This window comes from Trematomus bernacchii, unplaced genomic scaffold (assembly GCF_902827165.1).
Source record: "Trematomus bernacchii unplaced genomic scaffold, fTreBer1.1, whole genome shotgun sequence".
Taxonomy (NCBI): Eukaryota; Metazoa; Chordata; class Actinopteri; order Perciformes; family Nototheniidae; genus Trematomus; species Trematomus bernacchii.
This window is the reverse complement of record NW_022988043.1, coordinates 3117243-3135822: the sequence shown is the minus strand read 5'-3', so window position 1 is coordinate 3135822 and position 18580 is coordinate 3117243. Positions and strand designations below refer to the sequence as shown.

Sequence of the window (18580 nt, the reverse complement as noted above, 5' to 3'; positions counted from 1 at the left end):
ATACTTTAAGTGCTCACTAAAGCCAGGAAGACAAAAAGTCAGAGAAATCCCCACAGTGGTGTGACAGTGGACACTGCATGTTTCTGTTGGTTTCATGACATTTTAGAGGGGATTAGTGGAAATGACTAAGTGAAAGAATATGTTAAATATGTTGTGATAAACAATGGCATAATCCACACGAATGGGGAAACAAACTTAATGAGGTCAAGCCAATAATAAGAAGCAGACATAAGGAAACTGTTCTTTCTCTGAAGCAAGCATTGTTGTATGACCTCTAACAAAGTCCCTCTCCCCATTCTGAAGACAATTCTGTTTTTTAGCAAAGCAAATTCACTGAGGAGTGATATTATCTGTATAATTGTATTAGTTTTTGTTTCATCCTGAGAAAGTTTGTTGCATACATTTGCTCTTTTTCAGCTATGCCACAGCATTCACACACAGATTAGGGCTTTAGTTTTACACGCATGTCTTGGAGTTGCTCTACAGGCAGAAATAATCTTACTGTTTGGGTTCAATCTCACTGGGAGCACTGGCAAGCTTGTACGACGAAAAATAATAAAAAGCAATATACAAAAACAACATAAATAGTATTCTCCTGCACATAGACAGCTGGATTGTCAGCTCACTAAATGACTTATTGGCCAAGCTAGCAGCCTGGCAGTTTGTCTGTTGGTCCACAATTTACCTCCTGACTGAAATATTTAAGTTTTTATTCATGGTCCCACGAAGAGGATTTTGACTTTTCACTGAGGTTGAGGTTGATTTGTTCTTTTGAGAGAAAAGTCTACACAACTATTACTGTAGATGGATTGCCATGCAATTTGGTGGAAACACTTGTTTCCTTTAGGATAAATTATAATCACTTTGGTTGCCCCTAAAAGAGGACAAATGATGCCATGATTACATGCTTTATTGTTGTGCCTGTGCTGCAGCACGTCTTTTCACCCTCTGTCTGAAACCAGAGCCCAGTCTGCTCTGATTGGTTAACTGGCCGGCTCTGTTTTGATTGGTCAACCGCTTAGAGATGTCCTGTCCCTTAGAATATCTCTTACAATGTGTTGGAGCACTAGCCAAGAGAAGCACGAGTTACATAGTGATGCCATTATGTTACCAAAGTACACGAAAGAAGTCCAATGGAGGCGTTTCAGGCAGGGGGTGTGAGGGAACTTTGTGATTAGACTTCGCATACCATTTACATTCAAACCACAGGAAAGGCAAAACCCCAATAAGCATATTAGGGCCCCTTCAAATTTGTATCTAGCAACTTCTTTAGGTTGAGATTTGAATTTAACCAGTACTTTGGTATCTAACCAAATAACAAAATCATGTTTGGTGTTAATAAGCAGTTATCATGCTTTACCCTTAGAGCAGGGGTCTGCAACCTTTTTGACCAAAAGAGACATTTTGCCCCCTTTTCCAACAATGTTTTTTGTCTGGAGCCGCAAAATATATTTGATAGCTTGATAGCTTATAAAGTTGTATATATTGTTATATCATAGACAAAAACTACAGTTATTTTGCATTTATTATTTATTACATTATATAAAACTGTTAACCTCTAATAATAAGGAGAATACAAACAAATACACAGGCCTGCTTTAAAATAAATTAAACACAGCACTTGGGGAGTCGTCTGCACATTTGAAGAAAATAAATAAAATTAAAATGTACCCACTTTGAAATAAATAAAACATATAGCTGCACCCTAAAAAGAGTTAACTGATTGAATTATGACTGAAGATCGTCAGCTGTCTTCCTCTTCCGTGTTTTTCCTCCCATACGTAAAGGCTGCAGCACCTTTGACAACTCCTCTCCACATATCAAATATACCGGGGACGCCAGCTTTGTTTGCTGTGAAAGCAGATAACTCTGTCCACGCAGAATTTAACCCTCTGTGTTCCTCTGATACTTTTATTTTCTTTGATGTATCCATAGTTCGCTCATCGAGCCGGGGGTCAGGCTATTCACCTGCAAGAAAAGGCGCTGGTGCGGGACCGTAGCAGGATATGACGCATATTTTAGTTGACCTAATTACAATCGTTTTGATTTTATTTATGTGTCACAGTATCACCTTAAAATACAAGATACGAAACATTTTCAACCATGCAACATTTTTTAAATAGTCCTACAAATACTTTTATTTTATTTCCTTCTTATTTTTGTCTAAGCTCAAGGGAGCCAGAGTAGAGGGCTTAAATGCCCCTTTCACACCGGCGCTTTTTCAGCTCCGGCTCGGAGCTGGAGCCTGAAAAGTACCGTTTTTTCTTGTTCACACCGCAGCGGCGCCGCCTCATAGCTCCGGAATGCGGTTCACTTCCAGCTCCAAAAAAATTGTCGGTCTAGAGGCAAGAGCTTCGGAGCTAGAGGCGGCGTCGCTTACGTCTCTCTTACGTCGAGGCGTGCAGGAAACTAAACCCACCTCCCCTGAACATGGGTCGACTGAAGAGTCTCGTCATGCCTGCCTACAAGCAGTAGCGCTGAGCAAAGTGACTAGAAGGCAACCACACACTTATAAAAAAAACACACTTTATAAAGTCAGGCAACACTAACCAGGCTTCGTGTGATTCTGTTTATTTGTACCTTACTTTGACCATCCGTTTGCTGTTATTGATCATTGTGGAGAGCAGGCAGACGTTTTGTTTGTTATTATAGCAGCTATCGGATGGAATCAATACATGGGCTGCACAGGTTGTCATGTCCGACTATCACAAGTAGAATCATAATGAAAAATACGCCGGTAAAATGTGCCTGTAGAAAACGGCTTGGCAAGTAGTCAGTTTAGCTTCGGTTGCTATGCTAACATCACCCATGTTATACCAGAGAAACTTTCATAACAGTGTTGTGATGCCAAACAGCGTCAATTCAGACTGACACACATTCACTTAAGGGGAACTGGGGATATGTATCAGCTGCTTGTGTGACAGTCAGACAGTGAATACTTTAGAGCCGTGTGAGCTAACCCGTAGCTAACGGGAGAATAAACTCCCGTGGAAGAGCAGCCAGCACTGCAGCGGTCGGTAAATGCCGCTGAAACACATTAATAAACAATGAACCACGGCACAGAAGTCGTTATTTAATTTAATCTGGCTTCGTATGATTAAAAGCAACACGATCATCGACCCGACGCAGTCCCCCCCGTTGTTGTTGTTGTGAGCTCCGTTGGGGAGAAAATCAGCGATGTAAACGGTGACGTCATGACGCAGCAGCGGCAGCTGGGCGTTGTGAACAGAGCGGGGGCTGAAAAGGGAAACCGGAGCTGAACCAGAAAAGCTCTAGCTAGGAGCTAGAAAGGGAAAAGCGCTGATGTGAAAGAGCCGCATGCGGTTCCGGAGCCGCAGGTTGAAGACCCCTGCCTTAGAGTGACACTGATGTTGTTGTGGTCTTAATCAGTGTGACTCAGTCATCAATTACATGATCACAAGCAAAATTGCCTGCGTGATGTATCTGCTAAACAACCGTTAGCATTGTCGTTGTAAGCATGTTGCCATGCTGATGTTTGCTTTTAGCACAAAGTATCCTTACTCCTGTGTCATAGCTCTGCTGCACAGAGCCACTAACATGGTTTAAGATTAGACTTAGTCTTAAAACGTTATTCTATGTAATATGAGAGAACTGCAAGAGAGGTTAACCTTAAAGGTGGGGTAGTTAATTTTGGAGAAACCAGCTCGATTGCGCTAGAATTTGAAAATACACAACCGGAACAAATCTGCCACTTCCTTACAGAGCCCCTCCTCCAACACACACGAACGAACACATGACCAATGAGGGCACGAGATAAGTTTGTGCACAGATGGAAGGCTGACTTATCAAAAATCCAGTTATTTTAGCCGGGCCAGCTAAAATGATTGGTCGTGCTTTTTACAGTGCTACAGCTTCCACAGATGACATTTATTTATGGATTTTTTGTCAAAGCACTTAAGATATTCATTGCTATCGGGATGTTAAGAGCATTCCATGGAATATAACAAAAAGTGTATCTCGAGCCGGTTTCTCAAACTTACCTACCCCACCTTTAAGCTTCGGTTGTGGCGAGACAGAGTAGGATTGAAGGGACATTAGATAAATATTTGTTCCTATTCCCTTTAAATAAAAAGAGTCCTGTAATCTCAGGAGGCATTGGATTATGTGATAACTCTTTAACGGCCTCAGCTAACCTCACTGTACAATGAAATGCACTTACTGTAGCTGAAAATGAAAGGACATCTGAGATAAGCCACTTGTTCATGCAAGGCTGTAGTGTCCTTTAATGAGGTTACAGGGCAAGAAGTTAAGTACTTCCTAGAAGGCCCAATAAGTAGGATCAGACCAGCCTTTAGATGCATTGTTTTGTAAATAATTGTGGTGCCAAGTTTGAAAATGACTCACAACTGTTTTGTCATAATAACCTTCCCTGCTTAAATTATAAATCACAGGTTAGATATATGTTCTACTGCATACTATGGATGCATGTGGCTGGTAAATGTTTAAAAATGATAAAAGCACAGAGGAGGAGAGGATCATAAAGGGGGAAAGGAATACCTGTTGACAAGCGGCAGCTTTATAGGATCACCTGTAGCCAACCTGTGCTTAGAGAGTATAAGACATGTCCGCCCAGGACGCAGCACAGTATTCTCCTGCAGTGAGCTGTTGTCAGGCTTGTACAGCGTAGATGGTTTGTCTTTTACTCCACAGAGTACTGAGACAAATACTGATATTCTTTGCAGGACATTCATCACAATGGTGCAGCTTTTATCAGCTAGAGACACTAGCAACCAATAGTACGTGAATAATTCCCTTTGGACCTTTGGAGTGTTTTTCGTCCATTCTAACGACAGCAATCTAAGCCCATAAATATATATAAAGTCCCAGCCACAACAAACTAGACACAGATGGATATCATACACTGGCATACAGAGTAATGTGAGAAAAACAGACTTGCCTTTTCCCAGGTATGGGAGCCTTCCTCTGACAAATAACAGCGATGTCTCCATCTGCGCCCATATCCAGAGTGATGTCCCACAGTAAAGAGTTACTAGGTGTCGCTGTTCGAAAGGTCACACCTTTCTTTACTGTCACTCTGTGGAAAGTCAAAAACGAAAAAGGTCAAGAATGTGGTAAATGTGAAATGTCCTGTACTAACATCCAATGGATTTCAGGGCAATTAATGTTTATCTTTCCAAAGTTTAAGTAGCATATAATGTGAACAATATCTGGAATATTGTATTGATCTTAATTTTTCATTCCTTTTGGAACATGCTTGTGACAAAATAGTAAATATAAATAGATCCCAGTCCCAGTACAGATTTAAACTTTTAGATAAAACATTTAGTTTACTCACAAAGAATGTATTTGATTCATGTATTAAAATACCTTTCCAGGTTATTACAATAAATCCAGAATTTCATATCATTCATATTTCACTTAGGGATACAACCGAATGAAGACAAGCAATTAATAACATTAAAAAAAAAAGTGTCAAAAGCTGAAATTGAATCTATTTCAAATTATTATTTGCATTTCAGATAAAACCTTTTTTTTTTTACTTTTCCAATGCATCATTAGTTTTTTAGGCCTCTAATTTGTAAAATGATAAGCATTATGCAGCTGAACATGTACACCTTTCCCGATGGACTGCCCCAGCATAAGCAGCTTGCAGCAGGTCAAATGTTAATGAGATATTCTCTACATGCATGTAAGACCCGCTCCTCTGCTCCAACAATACCAATAGTCCGTATGGTTAGCTTTTCTCGGGAAGTATGGCTTGTTTATTAAACTGAAAGCTCCGATAAGAATCCTTAATACAAGTTTTCTATAGTTCAGAACAACATCCTCTTGTAATTCTTTGGCGATCATCTGCATGCAAAGCTGTGTGTTTTTATCTCTGACTCCTGATAAACAAAGTCTTGAGCGCATTAGGCATCTCTGAGGAGGTGTTATCTAGGATAGGAGCGAGAGCAATCTTAGCACTTCTCCTGTTATGAGAAGAGGGGTTTGACTATGACTCCCTGTTCAGCACAATGAAACAAAAACAACATGCATTAACTCCTAATTGAAATATTAAAGATGACCTCTTAAGGGATTTGTGATGAGTTTTAAGTACGCATGCTTTTTTGTGTGCGACTTAATACTAACATCTGCACATCGAGCGTGTAATCTGGAAGGAAGGTCTCAAGTGGCCACTGATCTCAGCATGAAAGTCTCTGCTGTGGAGCCACAAAGTCGAACACAATCCGGTGCCTTAACCACAGGAGTGCAAGATAGAAAGGTCTCCCTTTTTTCTTCCGTCTCTTTGTCAGAAAGAATGGATTTGGAAGTAATGTCATCTTGTGGCATTTGTGACACCACTAAAAGATCAAACAGACAAAGACCTCATAGGTTAAAGGTCACAATTCAAGAGGGATGACTGAGCAGTGTCTCCTTCAATAGTGGTTTCAATCTTCTGCTATCCTGACCCCAGAAACTGCTGTATTTCCAGCTGCACACAACAGCATCTGATTTATCTGATTAACCCAGCTTCAACCAGGGAGCAGAGATCTAAAAGGTGGAATCATGTAGCGGTGGAAAATAAAATCCTGCAAGTCCTCTGGTCATGATTGCACGCAGCTGAATGCCATAGTTTTGGGGTCAGTAAGTGGACCCATATAATTATAGGCGCGTTCACACCAAGTACTTTGAGGGAGCTGTGGAAGAACCACCTCTAGCTCTCTGTTATAGCTGCAGCAGAAATGCCCCAGAAAAACAGAAATCCAGGGAATTCAAACTCTGGCTTTGAGCATCTCTCATCAAATAAAGCCCAAAAAGGAGCCTAATACATTAAATGTTGCATGGGCTAAATTAAATTAGCATGTCTGTGTCCTGTGAATAATATTGAATGACAATGGCAAACATAAAGTGGTTGCAAATCAGTGGTTATCAGTCTGAGGGTTCCCGAGACAGCAGAACCAACTTTACAGTGGCTAAATTAGCAAAGAGAGATCTCAAATCGACTTTTAATTTAAATGTCACTGTCACACAATACAGTATGTAGTCTTAGATGACTCAATCAGCTCATAAATGTGACTATTGCACTTTGCAAAATGTAAGCAGCTACAGTTTTTCAGACTTCTGGGTTTGCCTTCTGGGTTTTCCTGCCCATCTCCAACTTTGAATATGTTGTTTAAACCTTGTGCAGAAAAGACAAGAGCAACATCACACATAATTGATGTTGGGACTGGACAGTACCACAGCGGAATTTCTATCTGACAATGATGGATGTCTTAATTCTGCAAGCAGCTAAAACCTGATCCATTAAGCCGCCGGTCTTGTAGAGTTCAGAGCATTTCAATGTTGTTGCTGCTCAGATCTCTGACTGTAAGTCTGCATTGAGGGTTGAGATGTACCAGAATTTAGTTGAGATCTGTTCACCATTTGAAAAATATCTTTCCATCACTTGCTCTGATGGTCACATATTTTCTTACAGCTGAGCTCCCATGAAACTTCTTAAGCAGAAATCCAGTTGTGTAACTATGACAACTTGCAAGTTGTCATGACATGTTTTTTTATTTTTTATTCTAGTTTAATTTGTTTGATAAATCCCCACCAAAAATGACATATAAATGCTGCCAAGCTGCATTAAGCACGGCAGGGCCTTAAACGTAATGCTAACAAGCTTACAGGCTTACAATGACAATGCTCACATGCTGCTGTTTAGCAGGTATAATGTTACTATACCAGTTTAGCGTTTTCGCATGTTAACATCAAGTATATCTGAGGCTGATAGGAATGACATTGGTTTTGCATTATTATTGGATATATTATGTTGGATTATTAATATTATGTATAATATAATTCATCCTGGTGCATATGATGCCTGGACATTGCTACATTGCAATCCATCTAATAGTTTTGTAAGTCATTTAGTCTGGATTCACAGCACTATGTCTACAAATGTCTTTGACATGTGCTGCATAAAACATTGCACATGCACATTTTATCAAAGATTTGCTATATGATTTTTTTTTTCAACATAGTGCTGATTACTCCAACTTCCATGTTCTATTTCCGTATATAATTACCCCACAGATGCTGACTGTAGAGAATTATAAATGCAATGTAATCTGGGCATAATCAATGAAGTGTGCCGGATGGCATGCATGCATGAATGAGGAAACCAAGTTACTTTTAATCTTGTAATGACTTCTGAATAACATGTCCTGTTGTGACGAAACACCTCTGTGTATTGAGCTGCATGGAGCCAGGTTTAACTAATAGACAGTGGCAGCAGCAAGCAAGCCTTATCTCAAGCTCTTTTTCTCTTCCCCTTTTGTAAAAAAGAAAATCCCCAACGATTGGAAGAGGGCTTTCTTCTGAGTAGTTGGGAGCATGGACCAGTGTCTATGTCTTTGGTTAGCAGGCCCTGGGGGGGGGGGGGGGGGGGGGGGGGGGGGGGGTACCTGGGCAGGGAAAATAGATGGCTGTGGAGACTAAAGCTGACAGTGTGTGAGAAAAGCCGCTCTCAGGTGCTGCACCTGCCATCCATCTCACTTCTGACCATGCACAGCATGAGTGGCAGTATTCCTGCAGCTTTTACATACTCTTCATTCACTAACACACACACCTGCATGTGCCGGCAAACTGGCACACAGAATGGTTGTTGGCCCTTGGCCTTCATCAGTCAGCTCCCTCCCTTGTGTATTTGTGGAATGGTGTTTTTCAAGCTTATTTGAAACATCACACAGCCATGGCCAACAAGGAAATGTAGAACAATGACACAATTCAACGAACACTCTGCATAATACAGTAAAACAGAGACTGCTTAAAGACCTAGATAATATTTTCTGTGTGAGCTGCACTTCCTGGCCCAGATCCATTTCATCTCCAACGCTGTTATCAAGATGTCTTAGGTTTGTAATTGCTTCCCCGATATAATTTGTATTACCATCTTTGGCTTTGTGAATGCATCACTGCGGGGCAATGGTAGCACCAGTGAACCCCGGTGCAATCGGAAACAGATGCAATCGTTAATTATGCAGGCAAATGTCCACCGTTTAGCCGTCTGATGGCCAGCTATCGGTATGTGTTTATCGTACTTATGGAGCAGTTCAGGGACTTGGGGAGACGTTCGTGCCACCATGTTTGCCAGATGGCAAACACCAAAGCACTAAAAAGGATGTGAAATTCCTTTTTGTCCCACAGATGAATGAGTAGGTTCCCTGGTTGAAGAGCTCACTGACACAGTGTCCTGTTGACACAGAAGCTTACTGTAGGTTACTTATCGACACACTGCTTCCTTCAAATGAAAACATTGAACACAATAAAAGTGTGTGCTTCATTTCTGACTTTTAAAAGCTATTGTAAGCTCATACTTCTTGCCACTCAACTATCTGAGCATAACATGAAGGGATCATCTAATTGCCTTTCCGAGGTTGAATGATAATGAATTTAGTCTATCTATGACCTTTATCCAACAATCGCTGAGAATGATTACATTTTGCAGGAAAGGACAGGTGTGGCTTGTCTTTTTCTCGATCAACCTCAAATGTGTATGTCCCTTGACTCTAGCTAGTGGCATCAATAACAGGTTTATCACGCTGATGAGAGAATTAAGCAAAGCTTAATGGGACATTCAGACAGTGATGAAGCACACAGACAGCTGTTGTGGACCGGATGCAGAGGGCTTGTTAATGTGCTGATAGAGGGGTGTGTGTGGGGGGGGGTTGTTTATATCGGTTAAAAGTACAGTGAGTGTATTATGCATGTCAAGAATATTACTACAAAGCTTACTAACAAGCGTGTCAATCTTCCAATCAAGTGAAGGAGGGGAGAGGAGAAGGGCAAAAGAAAGGAGAAGAATAGGAAATAGGAGAGGAATATAAAGGAATGGAGATGAAAAGGGAATAAGAAAGGAAATAAATGTAAAGGAAAGGTAAGGAGAAGAAAGAAGACAAGCAAGATGTGGGGAAGGGAGGCTTTTCTGACATCTGCTTTTTGTTCAGAAACATGTGTGACTGAGTAAATGAATTAGAGCAGCAATGATTAAAAGTGACGGAATGAAGAGGGGGAATCAGGATTTATTTTTTTGGTTCATTGCTTCAGCAAAAATCAAGACAGAAAAGGAATGAAGCTAGTCAAATATATTGCGTGGATTCATTCATTCTCAGATTCTCACAAGACAACCCGAAGAATAAAACACCTTTTTGTTTCTTTACTACGTTTGTGCACCAGAAGAAAAAACCCTGAATGACCTGAGAGAAATGTTGAGTGACTATGGATGGCTAAAGTCAGAAACCTGTGTGTACAGGTGCACTCGAGCACAGCTGTTGGCTCAATCAATATTTATCCATTCAAAAATGATGTGAGTAAGTGAATCAGTGGATGAATACATAACCAGGTGAAAAAAGAATGAATATTGCATGACTGTCCCCTCACCTGCTCACCTCCACTCAAGCATGAATTTGCAAGTCAGAGGTTACTCGGAGCACATTAATTTTTCAGGAAACATTGATTGTGTACTAAAGCGTCTTTTAATCTACTAAGAAAAGCTGTAACTATTTTTCAGGGACTAACACACTTGAACAAGCTGCCTTCAAAGACTTTCTTATTGAGCCTGTCACGGCACCTTATTGGACATCATTCAACAGCACCATATCATTTTCATTTATCATTACTTGAAACAAAAACACATATAAGAAGGATTTATAACGTTCTTTACTCGTGATATGAATCTACACACAAACGTATTGAATAACTGAGACAATGTATTTTACACCTTGTGACAGTTCATTATTCACTGACTTGGAGTAAAACAGATAGTGTCTAGAACAATAATAATAAATCAGTCTCTTATCAAGTTAACGTAAATCTCCACTTGTCTGTTTCGACAGCTAACCTCGACAGTTCTAGTTATCCTGCAACGTGGTTCTCTTTGATCTCGTCTGGATGATTATCATAAAATACATTATTGCGCAGATGACCATGAACACTGTCCATAAAATGGTGAGAGACATTTAATTCAAGTTCAGTTTTAAGGTGCAAATCTCCCATGTTGCATCATTTCACCTTGTAAAGGGGAGTTACAAACTGACATCTTGAAAGAAAGTCATATGAACAGGTTAAGTTTTGTTTTTCTTTGTTCATTGGATTATTCTCCGTCAGAGAATAATAAGAACATTGGTTGAGGCAATCATTCTTGGGAAAACTGTATCATATAAGCTTATATACCAAGGAGTAAAGGAGAAAATTGTCCATTGCATATTAAGACTCAAATCAAATTAAGCAATTCTGGTTATACTAATGATCTCAACACAAGCGATTGCATTAGGTTGAGATACCACAGAAAGCAGAGTAAACATTTGTCACGAGCTACTGGAGATCTTATTTGATCCATGTCAACCTTGATGACTCATGAAGCAGCAGTACATGTCATCAGGCTGTGCTCACTCGAACATGTACCTGTCTAACTTGACTTGAATAATATACCCCAGTTCTCGGAAAGACAGTTACCCTCTATGCTATAATCAATGCTTAATCTCTTTCCCTCCAATACTCCTTTATTTTTCACGGTACAGGAGTTGCAAGAAGAAGAGAAGAGGACTAATACAGTTAGATAACCATTCCATGTATTGAATTCGTATCACCCAATTAATTTAGACTGAAGGGTTTTACCTCAGTCTTTAAAACACAGCCAGTCTGACCACTACAAACTGTGAGCTAATGGAAGACACAGCCTTACCTGAGAGTGAAGTTAGTCAGCTGAGCAGAGCTGGCCATGAGTATGTAGAAGGTGGCGATATCAGTCTTCTTCAGTGGTTTAGAAGATGTCCGTATAACAATAGCATTGCCGAGCTTGAGCCGTGAAAGTGTTGCCATTCCTTTGGGCACCTGCAGAAGACGAACACTGCCAATCCTCTGCATGGCTGTGATGGGAACATACTCTGCCTGCTGCTGTGAGCCCCCCCAACGACTTCCATCCACAGAATTACACTTCCCATTGACTTTGGGTTGCGCCTGGTAGTACAGCTCCACAGGGTTCCCAGTAGTCGGGTCCTGCCTCTCCCTGCTGGTGCCCTCTGACCCCACAGCAAACCAACCAGGTGCAGGATTCAGCTCAGCCATGCAGGTTCCCCTCTCGCCTCCCATGGCACAGGAACCCCTGACCTCCTGAGTCTGCCAGAAAGCGTACACTGTCACACACGGTAGCTCATCCACAGTTCCTTCTCCTCGGTCCCAGTCCCTACCCGCAACATAGAAAAGCACGCGCACTTTGGGCTTGGGGGAGAAAACCCGAGGCGTCAGCACGAAGGACTGGATTTTCCAGTTAAAGGTAAAGACCTCCGGAGCGTTGAAAAGCTGCACAGACTGGACTAGATCTAGAGGCACAAGCTGCTCTGTGGACATCGGGCCGTAGCTGGCGTTGACCGCTGGCTGCCGACTGGATCTTAAGATGACAAAGGGTTGCGTGTGAGTCTGCATGCTGGAGTTCCTCATGAAGTCTTGCCCAGCTTCCTTAAGGAAGAGGTAGTCAGCATCTCGCACCTCATAATTGACAGGCAAGAAGACAGGGAAAGGCACTGGGCTCTTAATGTCGCTCAGCTCGGTACTGCTCAAATCTGTAAGGTAAAAATAGACAGAATCCCAGTAGGCCTGTTAAAATACATGGAAATATGTCACAGTTCCACGTGTCTGAGCAACTAGAGTTCAACAAAATGAGAACGACTTTTTTTACATTTGAGAATCAAATGTGAAAAATACCGACAATATTCCAGGAACCTAAAGTCAGTCAAGGCCAACTGATCAACTTAGTGAGACATCAATGTATTAGACTAAAAGGCCTCTGAGCTTAACCTTAAATGCCTGTAACAGTACACATAGGTGAACTAATGTAAAGGGAAGCTTAAAAGGGTTATACTTTCCGAAATTGGGATAAAGCAGCAGCTGAACTCTGTGACTTTGCTCAGACTGTTAAAAAATATTGGCGTGAGGAGAGCTGAACCTTCTATTTCCCATTTTTAACGAGCAAGGCCCTGAGCTTTTCGTGTTTTCTTTTAACCCTGTTCTTAACTTAGAAGAAAATGCAACAGCCTCCCAACAACACATAAAACATAATATAACAGTATTAAATTGCAAAGAAACACTTTTAATTGTGTACCCAAATTTACATTTTAATATTCTAATGAAAAATTATAACGTGCACCACAATTTGCAAATTAATAAAACCCTGATAAGGAGACTGACGTTGTGTCCTCTACATGTGCACCTTAATGAACACTGTGCAAGTCAAATAAATTGTTTTTTGGCATGATTATTAAATATGTTTTCAAAGAGGGCTCAATTAAAAATAAAAAAAAGTTTGGGATTACAAAAAAGAAAAAGACCTAAGCCAAAAAGAAGTTGGATTAACATTTCTGAGCCCCTCTTCGCCCCTAACAAATTCTGTACAGTCCACACATTTTATATCCATTTAAGTAATATTTTTTATAAAATGTCATAAAAAGATAATATATTATAAAAGTAATTCTTCAATTCATATGTTTTCATTTAAAAGTATGTCTTCTGTTACTTCAATTCAAAAGCAAAAGAATATCATATGCCGCCCACTGCCCCAGTTTCACCTCTCATGGATGATCAGCTTTCTCTATATGAGGAGCAAAGGTGGGATCTAATACATCTGGCTCTAGGTTCAAATCTCCCATCAAAAACTGGGATTAAAATGGCTTTTCAGATTGTCAGCACAGCAGGCTGTGAATACCCAGCAGATCCCCCATAACAAAATGAATGGTGGAGCATCACCACATGAAGTAAAGGCGATGATACAGATTTTAATTTAAAAATATGAAGCTTAGAGAAACACATCTGAAAATATATCTGTATAATATTTTGTTAGATGTGTATTTATGTTTTAGTTGCTTTGTAAAGGACGGTATACTAGTATAATGATCATAAGGATTACTGGCTGAGTGTTAAATACCGATCATGCATAGGATGACCTTTTATACAAGTGAGTAAAAAAAAAAAAAACTGAATAAATATTCTCTGAGCTGGTTTAAAAGCTTAATGGAAGTGTTTGTCTCTGTGGACTCGAGCAGAGGTCACTCGGCCATCAAGTGTCCTGATTAAACGTCCATTTTGATAGAATTATGAAGATTATGGCAGCTGACCTGAGTGTGCTGTCTTTATCTGGTGGCTAATTGCCGTACTTAGTGAATTAAGGACAGAAACACTTGTGTTTACTTTGCAGATTAAAACAAAATGGATGGGGCTGCATTAGCATGGTAGAAAAACAGCATCAAAGACCAAAACAAAAATCATCCCACTGGTAAACCAAAGCTAACAATGTCTAACAAAAGAGATAATGTCTTTAGATTTAAGCATTTGTGAAGTATTAGGAAAGTTGTCAGATATAGAGTTGTCTGTCCCTGAATTCTAAACTGTTATTTATCCAACAAGAAAGGTTTGAAGCTTTTCTATGTCAATATCAGACGCCATGTCCCTGATGGTTGTTGGCATTTGATGGACGCGTCCCTCTATCATGGCCTCTTCTGCCTGTAATCCTCATTTATCCAAAGAGCCTGTCATGAGGGTCTGACAGTTCACACAGCAATGACTACACTGCTCGCGTCAAAATCATGTCACCCAGCAGCCCTTGGAAAAAACAATAGCATGTTTTGTTTTTTTCCTCCTTCTCTCTCTCTCCCTGACACACAGACAAGAGTGTCAGTCATGTTTTCTGAGTGGGCAACACACTGCATGTGGCAGGGACTGGAGCAAGGAACAGTGCTGTCCTGGCTTAGCCTAGCAGTCGCTATAGTGACAGATGTGCTGTTTTAATACCAGGGCTGGAGTGAATGTAAACTGGCTCACTGTCTCTTGGAGGGAGAATGTACCGCCAATGTGGCAACAAAGTACCTCACATGCAAGCTCATCCCTTTACAATTGGGTTAAATGGGTCATCTGTGCTCTCTGTTTTTTTCACATGCTATTTATTTTCAGAAAGAGTCAAACAAGAGTAAATAGGCGTAAATAGCACGCAACTATTTGCAAGCACTGTTTGTAATGTGTCCTGGCAAAGTGCAAAAGATGCACCCGATGCCTCTGCCAATATTTTGGATGTTTAATAAGTGGCCGATGAAGCTGTACTTCTATGGTCCTATCATCCTGATGAGAGTCCTGCCCCCAGCCGATAAACATGAGAGAAAATCCGCTGCACCAGCTGGTACAGCCTCTCAAATCACTCTTTTGAAGACCCTGAGCTTCTCTTGCTCCTTGGCTGAGTCAAAAAGCATCAGTGTTGCCATGCAGATGCTACAGCTGCCTCTAAAAGACACCACTCTGAGATTGCTCCTTTTCAACGCCTTGAATTGTCTCTTTATTTAATTTCTTTCCTTCACAGTATGTAGGTTAAAGGTGGGGTAGGTAATTCACTTCAGAAACACTTTTTGTTATATTCCATGGAATGCTCTTAACATCCCGATAGCAATGAATACATTAAATGCTTTGACAATAAATACATTAAAAAATCTGTGGAAGCCGTAGCGCTGTAAAAAGCACAACCAATTATTTTAGCCGGCCTTGGAGGAGGGGCTCTGTAAGGAAGTCTGAAGGAAGGGGCAGATTTTTTTCGGCTGCGTATACAAATTATAGCGCACTCGAGCTGGTTTCTCCATTCTTACCTACCCTACCTTTAAGTGCTCTCTTATGAGGGCAAAAAAACTGGAGAGCTCCTTTATGCCAAGGATCAAATAATATCTTTCAGCTCTGCCACCTGTATGAAGGAAATACAGTCCAATGAGGGCTTTAAATCCACACATTTGAATGGATGTGGAAAGTAAAGATGGTATTTGACTTTGGAAAGTGTACTGAAATGTCTTCTGTTGAAACCTCTTACTGAAAAGTTTACTTTGGGGATTAAGATGTACAGATCCATTTAAAAGTAATGTTCCCCATCACCAGTTTAAAAAACAAAACACTGTTGTCTCTAATGCGATACATTTGGCTCTACAGTTTGTCTCAAGGCTCTATATTAAAATATGTTTAAAGACATGTCAGCTAACTTATTTTCAGCATTTCCCAAATTATAATAAATGTATTTATTATTCTATTAAACTGCGGAGTAAACATTGTGAATTCTAATGTGCGGTAATGACATTCACCATATGTGCAAAACAGATTGCAGAGGGAGAGTCAGCTCCCAATAGCATCACAGAGGACAACAACGGATGTCTTCATTTTAATCAGTAATTGAGATATTTTTGTGTCTCTCTTTCCCTTTTTTATATTAGCTTTATAGGTCATACATCAATAACGATAACGATAATTAAGCACCTGAAGCAGATAATATTTTCTGTCTTAGAAATTATGTTAGCACTATGTGTTTTTCTCTTTTGACTGGCTGACCTTTCCAATTTCCAATCTTTACACCAAAATATAGTATAGGTTAAATACAAAGATGTTTCGGTATTTTTGGAGACATTAAGGCCTTTGGCAATAATCTTGGGGGGTAAAGAGTGCCTAACAACAGAGGACAGACACACTCAAGGGATTTCTTAAAAGTTGCAAAAAGTTATTTTTGGTATTTCTCAACATTGTGGTAAATTATTAAAGGGCATCCAGAAAGTTTGGAATGATGTGATCCAAAAAAAGGTCTGGAAGACATACTTGTGTGTGATACAATGTAGTGTCTGCTACAGGAATCTACTTAGGGTATAGCTGTCCAAATTAAAAGATAAGTCACAAAGATTTTGAGTTTGCTTACCTATTTTGTACATAATGATCTCAAATGTCTGGGTTGTTACAATAAGCAATTTGCAAGTTGTTCAAAACTCTTCAGTGGAAGTTTATGTATGTTCTTTGGTCAAGACTCCCTAGCTGATTTGTTGTTGTGCCATTTACTTCTTGTCATGATGTTGAATTATGTGCTGTCAACAGTGGAGTGAAGAACCCAGTTCCACACTTTCCAATGTAAAAGTTCCTTGTCAGTCAAATGTCATGGTCTAGTAAAAGTGCTGTTGGCAGCATTATATTCTCATCTTGCATGAAGTGCTTTATACTAACATACAAATAGGATGTTCTGATCATGCAGCATGTAATGCCCGAGGGGATGGGTAGAGTGAGGGTTGGAGAAGATAGGCGGAAAGGGGGAGAGAGAGGAAGGCTTAAGCTTTTGCAGTGATTGGTAGGGATTTCTATGTCCAATGAGACTCTTAAATCTCCGGTTTTATCACATTTTCTCCTTTTGTGTCATCCTTTTATCCACATAAATCAGCAAGCCTGTATTCCCTGGAAATAGCAATCTACGAGGCAGTTATAGGCTTTACAGTAAATGCCTTTGTGATATGCTTTTTTTTCTCCATTATCAAAGTTGGAATTTCAGATTGTCTGCTTCTTGTTTGCTATGTGAACATTTTCTAGCACACAATTTGGGGAAGCAATTCCTCCCAAACAAAAGTGAATTGCTAAGGCATGCCTCGAGTTGTAATGTAAACCCATCAACGATTTTACTCCGCACCGATTTCATCCTACATGTTTAATACCTCCACTCACTGCTGTCACACCCCTTTGCCACAAAACATCAATGCTCATTGTTGGCTCACTGGAAAGCTGTATCACTGTGAAGTGAGACGTAAGTTTGTGGCACAAATGAGGACATTTATATATTATTTAGACTAGAAGAGAAGGCTGTTTCACAGCTGGCATGGCATTGCTCAGTGAAGGCCAACCCCCATCAGTAACACGTGCACAAGAAGGACAGTTCTCTTTAATAGATCATTCGTTTTCAACTGTTATCAGTTAATGTGTTGAAACAGTATGAAACAGTTAAACTTGAGGATAATTCCTTTCACTTTGCTAGAAGCTGACTTCTGTTTGTCCCTGGTGGGCATTTTAGATTTTAATACACCAAAACACGAAAACTATTACTTCCAGGTCACTTACCTTGTGTGAGAACGGCTGTAATTGTTGCAACGACAATATGTAAGATCCTCCAGCTCTGGTGGTAAAAGCTCATTTTGGCACCCGGCGCTGCTCGCTGTGACAGGCAAGTTCCCAGTGTCCGTGGTTTGGTGTTGTTTTAGCAGAGCATGTAGCGGATCGTTTCATCCATTCCTGCAGTTCGCACACTTAACATTATCACACCTGTGTGAGTATAAATTGTAGTATAGTCCGTGCTGAAGGTGACATGAAGATCTGTTCATCGGCAGGTCTCCGTTTGTGCGTAAAAGTTGTGCGTAACGATCCTGGAGATCTCTCTCCTGGAGATTTTTTGCCCGGTCAGAAGTCTTGAGCTGAAACTGTGACACGGAGAATGTTTCGGTGCGATCAATATTATGCTTCTAAGCGAATTATCTTAACAAATCCTCCAGCTTGAGTCGGTCTCCCAGTCTGCCGCCGCGGCTGGGACTCTGCGGTGTTAAACGGCTGTTAATAGATCACTGACTGTCTTGTGCGCAATCCTCAGGGCACTAAACTCATCATCTGTCACTGTTCATCCGCTCAGGAAGCCACGTCCAATACGCAGCTGGTAGGATTAACCCTGCGTTGGTTTGAGTGAAGAAATGATCAACGTGACATATTTAGTGTCTTATAATTTCCATAAGACTGATCAGCAAACTTTCAATCAATTTCCAGT

General features: G+C 40.5%; 1 protein-coding gene across 1 annotated transcript in view; it reads right to left on the bottom strand.

Moving 5' to 3' along the window:
* LOC117472465 (transmembrane protein 132D) overlaps positions 1-18377 on the bottom strand; it is a 28439-nt gene extending 10062 nt beyond the window's left edge. The window contains exons 1-3 of the mRNA XM_034117657.1: positions 17887-18377; positions 11690-12566; positions 4919-5056 (exon numbers count right to left, since the gene is read on the bottom strand). Of these exons, the coding sequence (XP_033973548.1) occupies positions 4919-5056; positions 11690-12566; positions 17887-17959 (1088 nt within the window). The 5' untranslated portion in view covers positions 17960-18377. The remainder of the gene's footprint in view (positions 1-4918; positions 5057-11689; positions 12567-17886) is intronic.
* Positions 18378-18580: the final 203 nt, after the last annotated feature.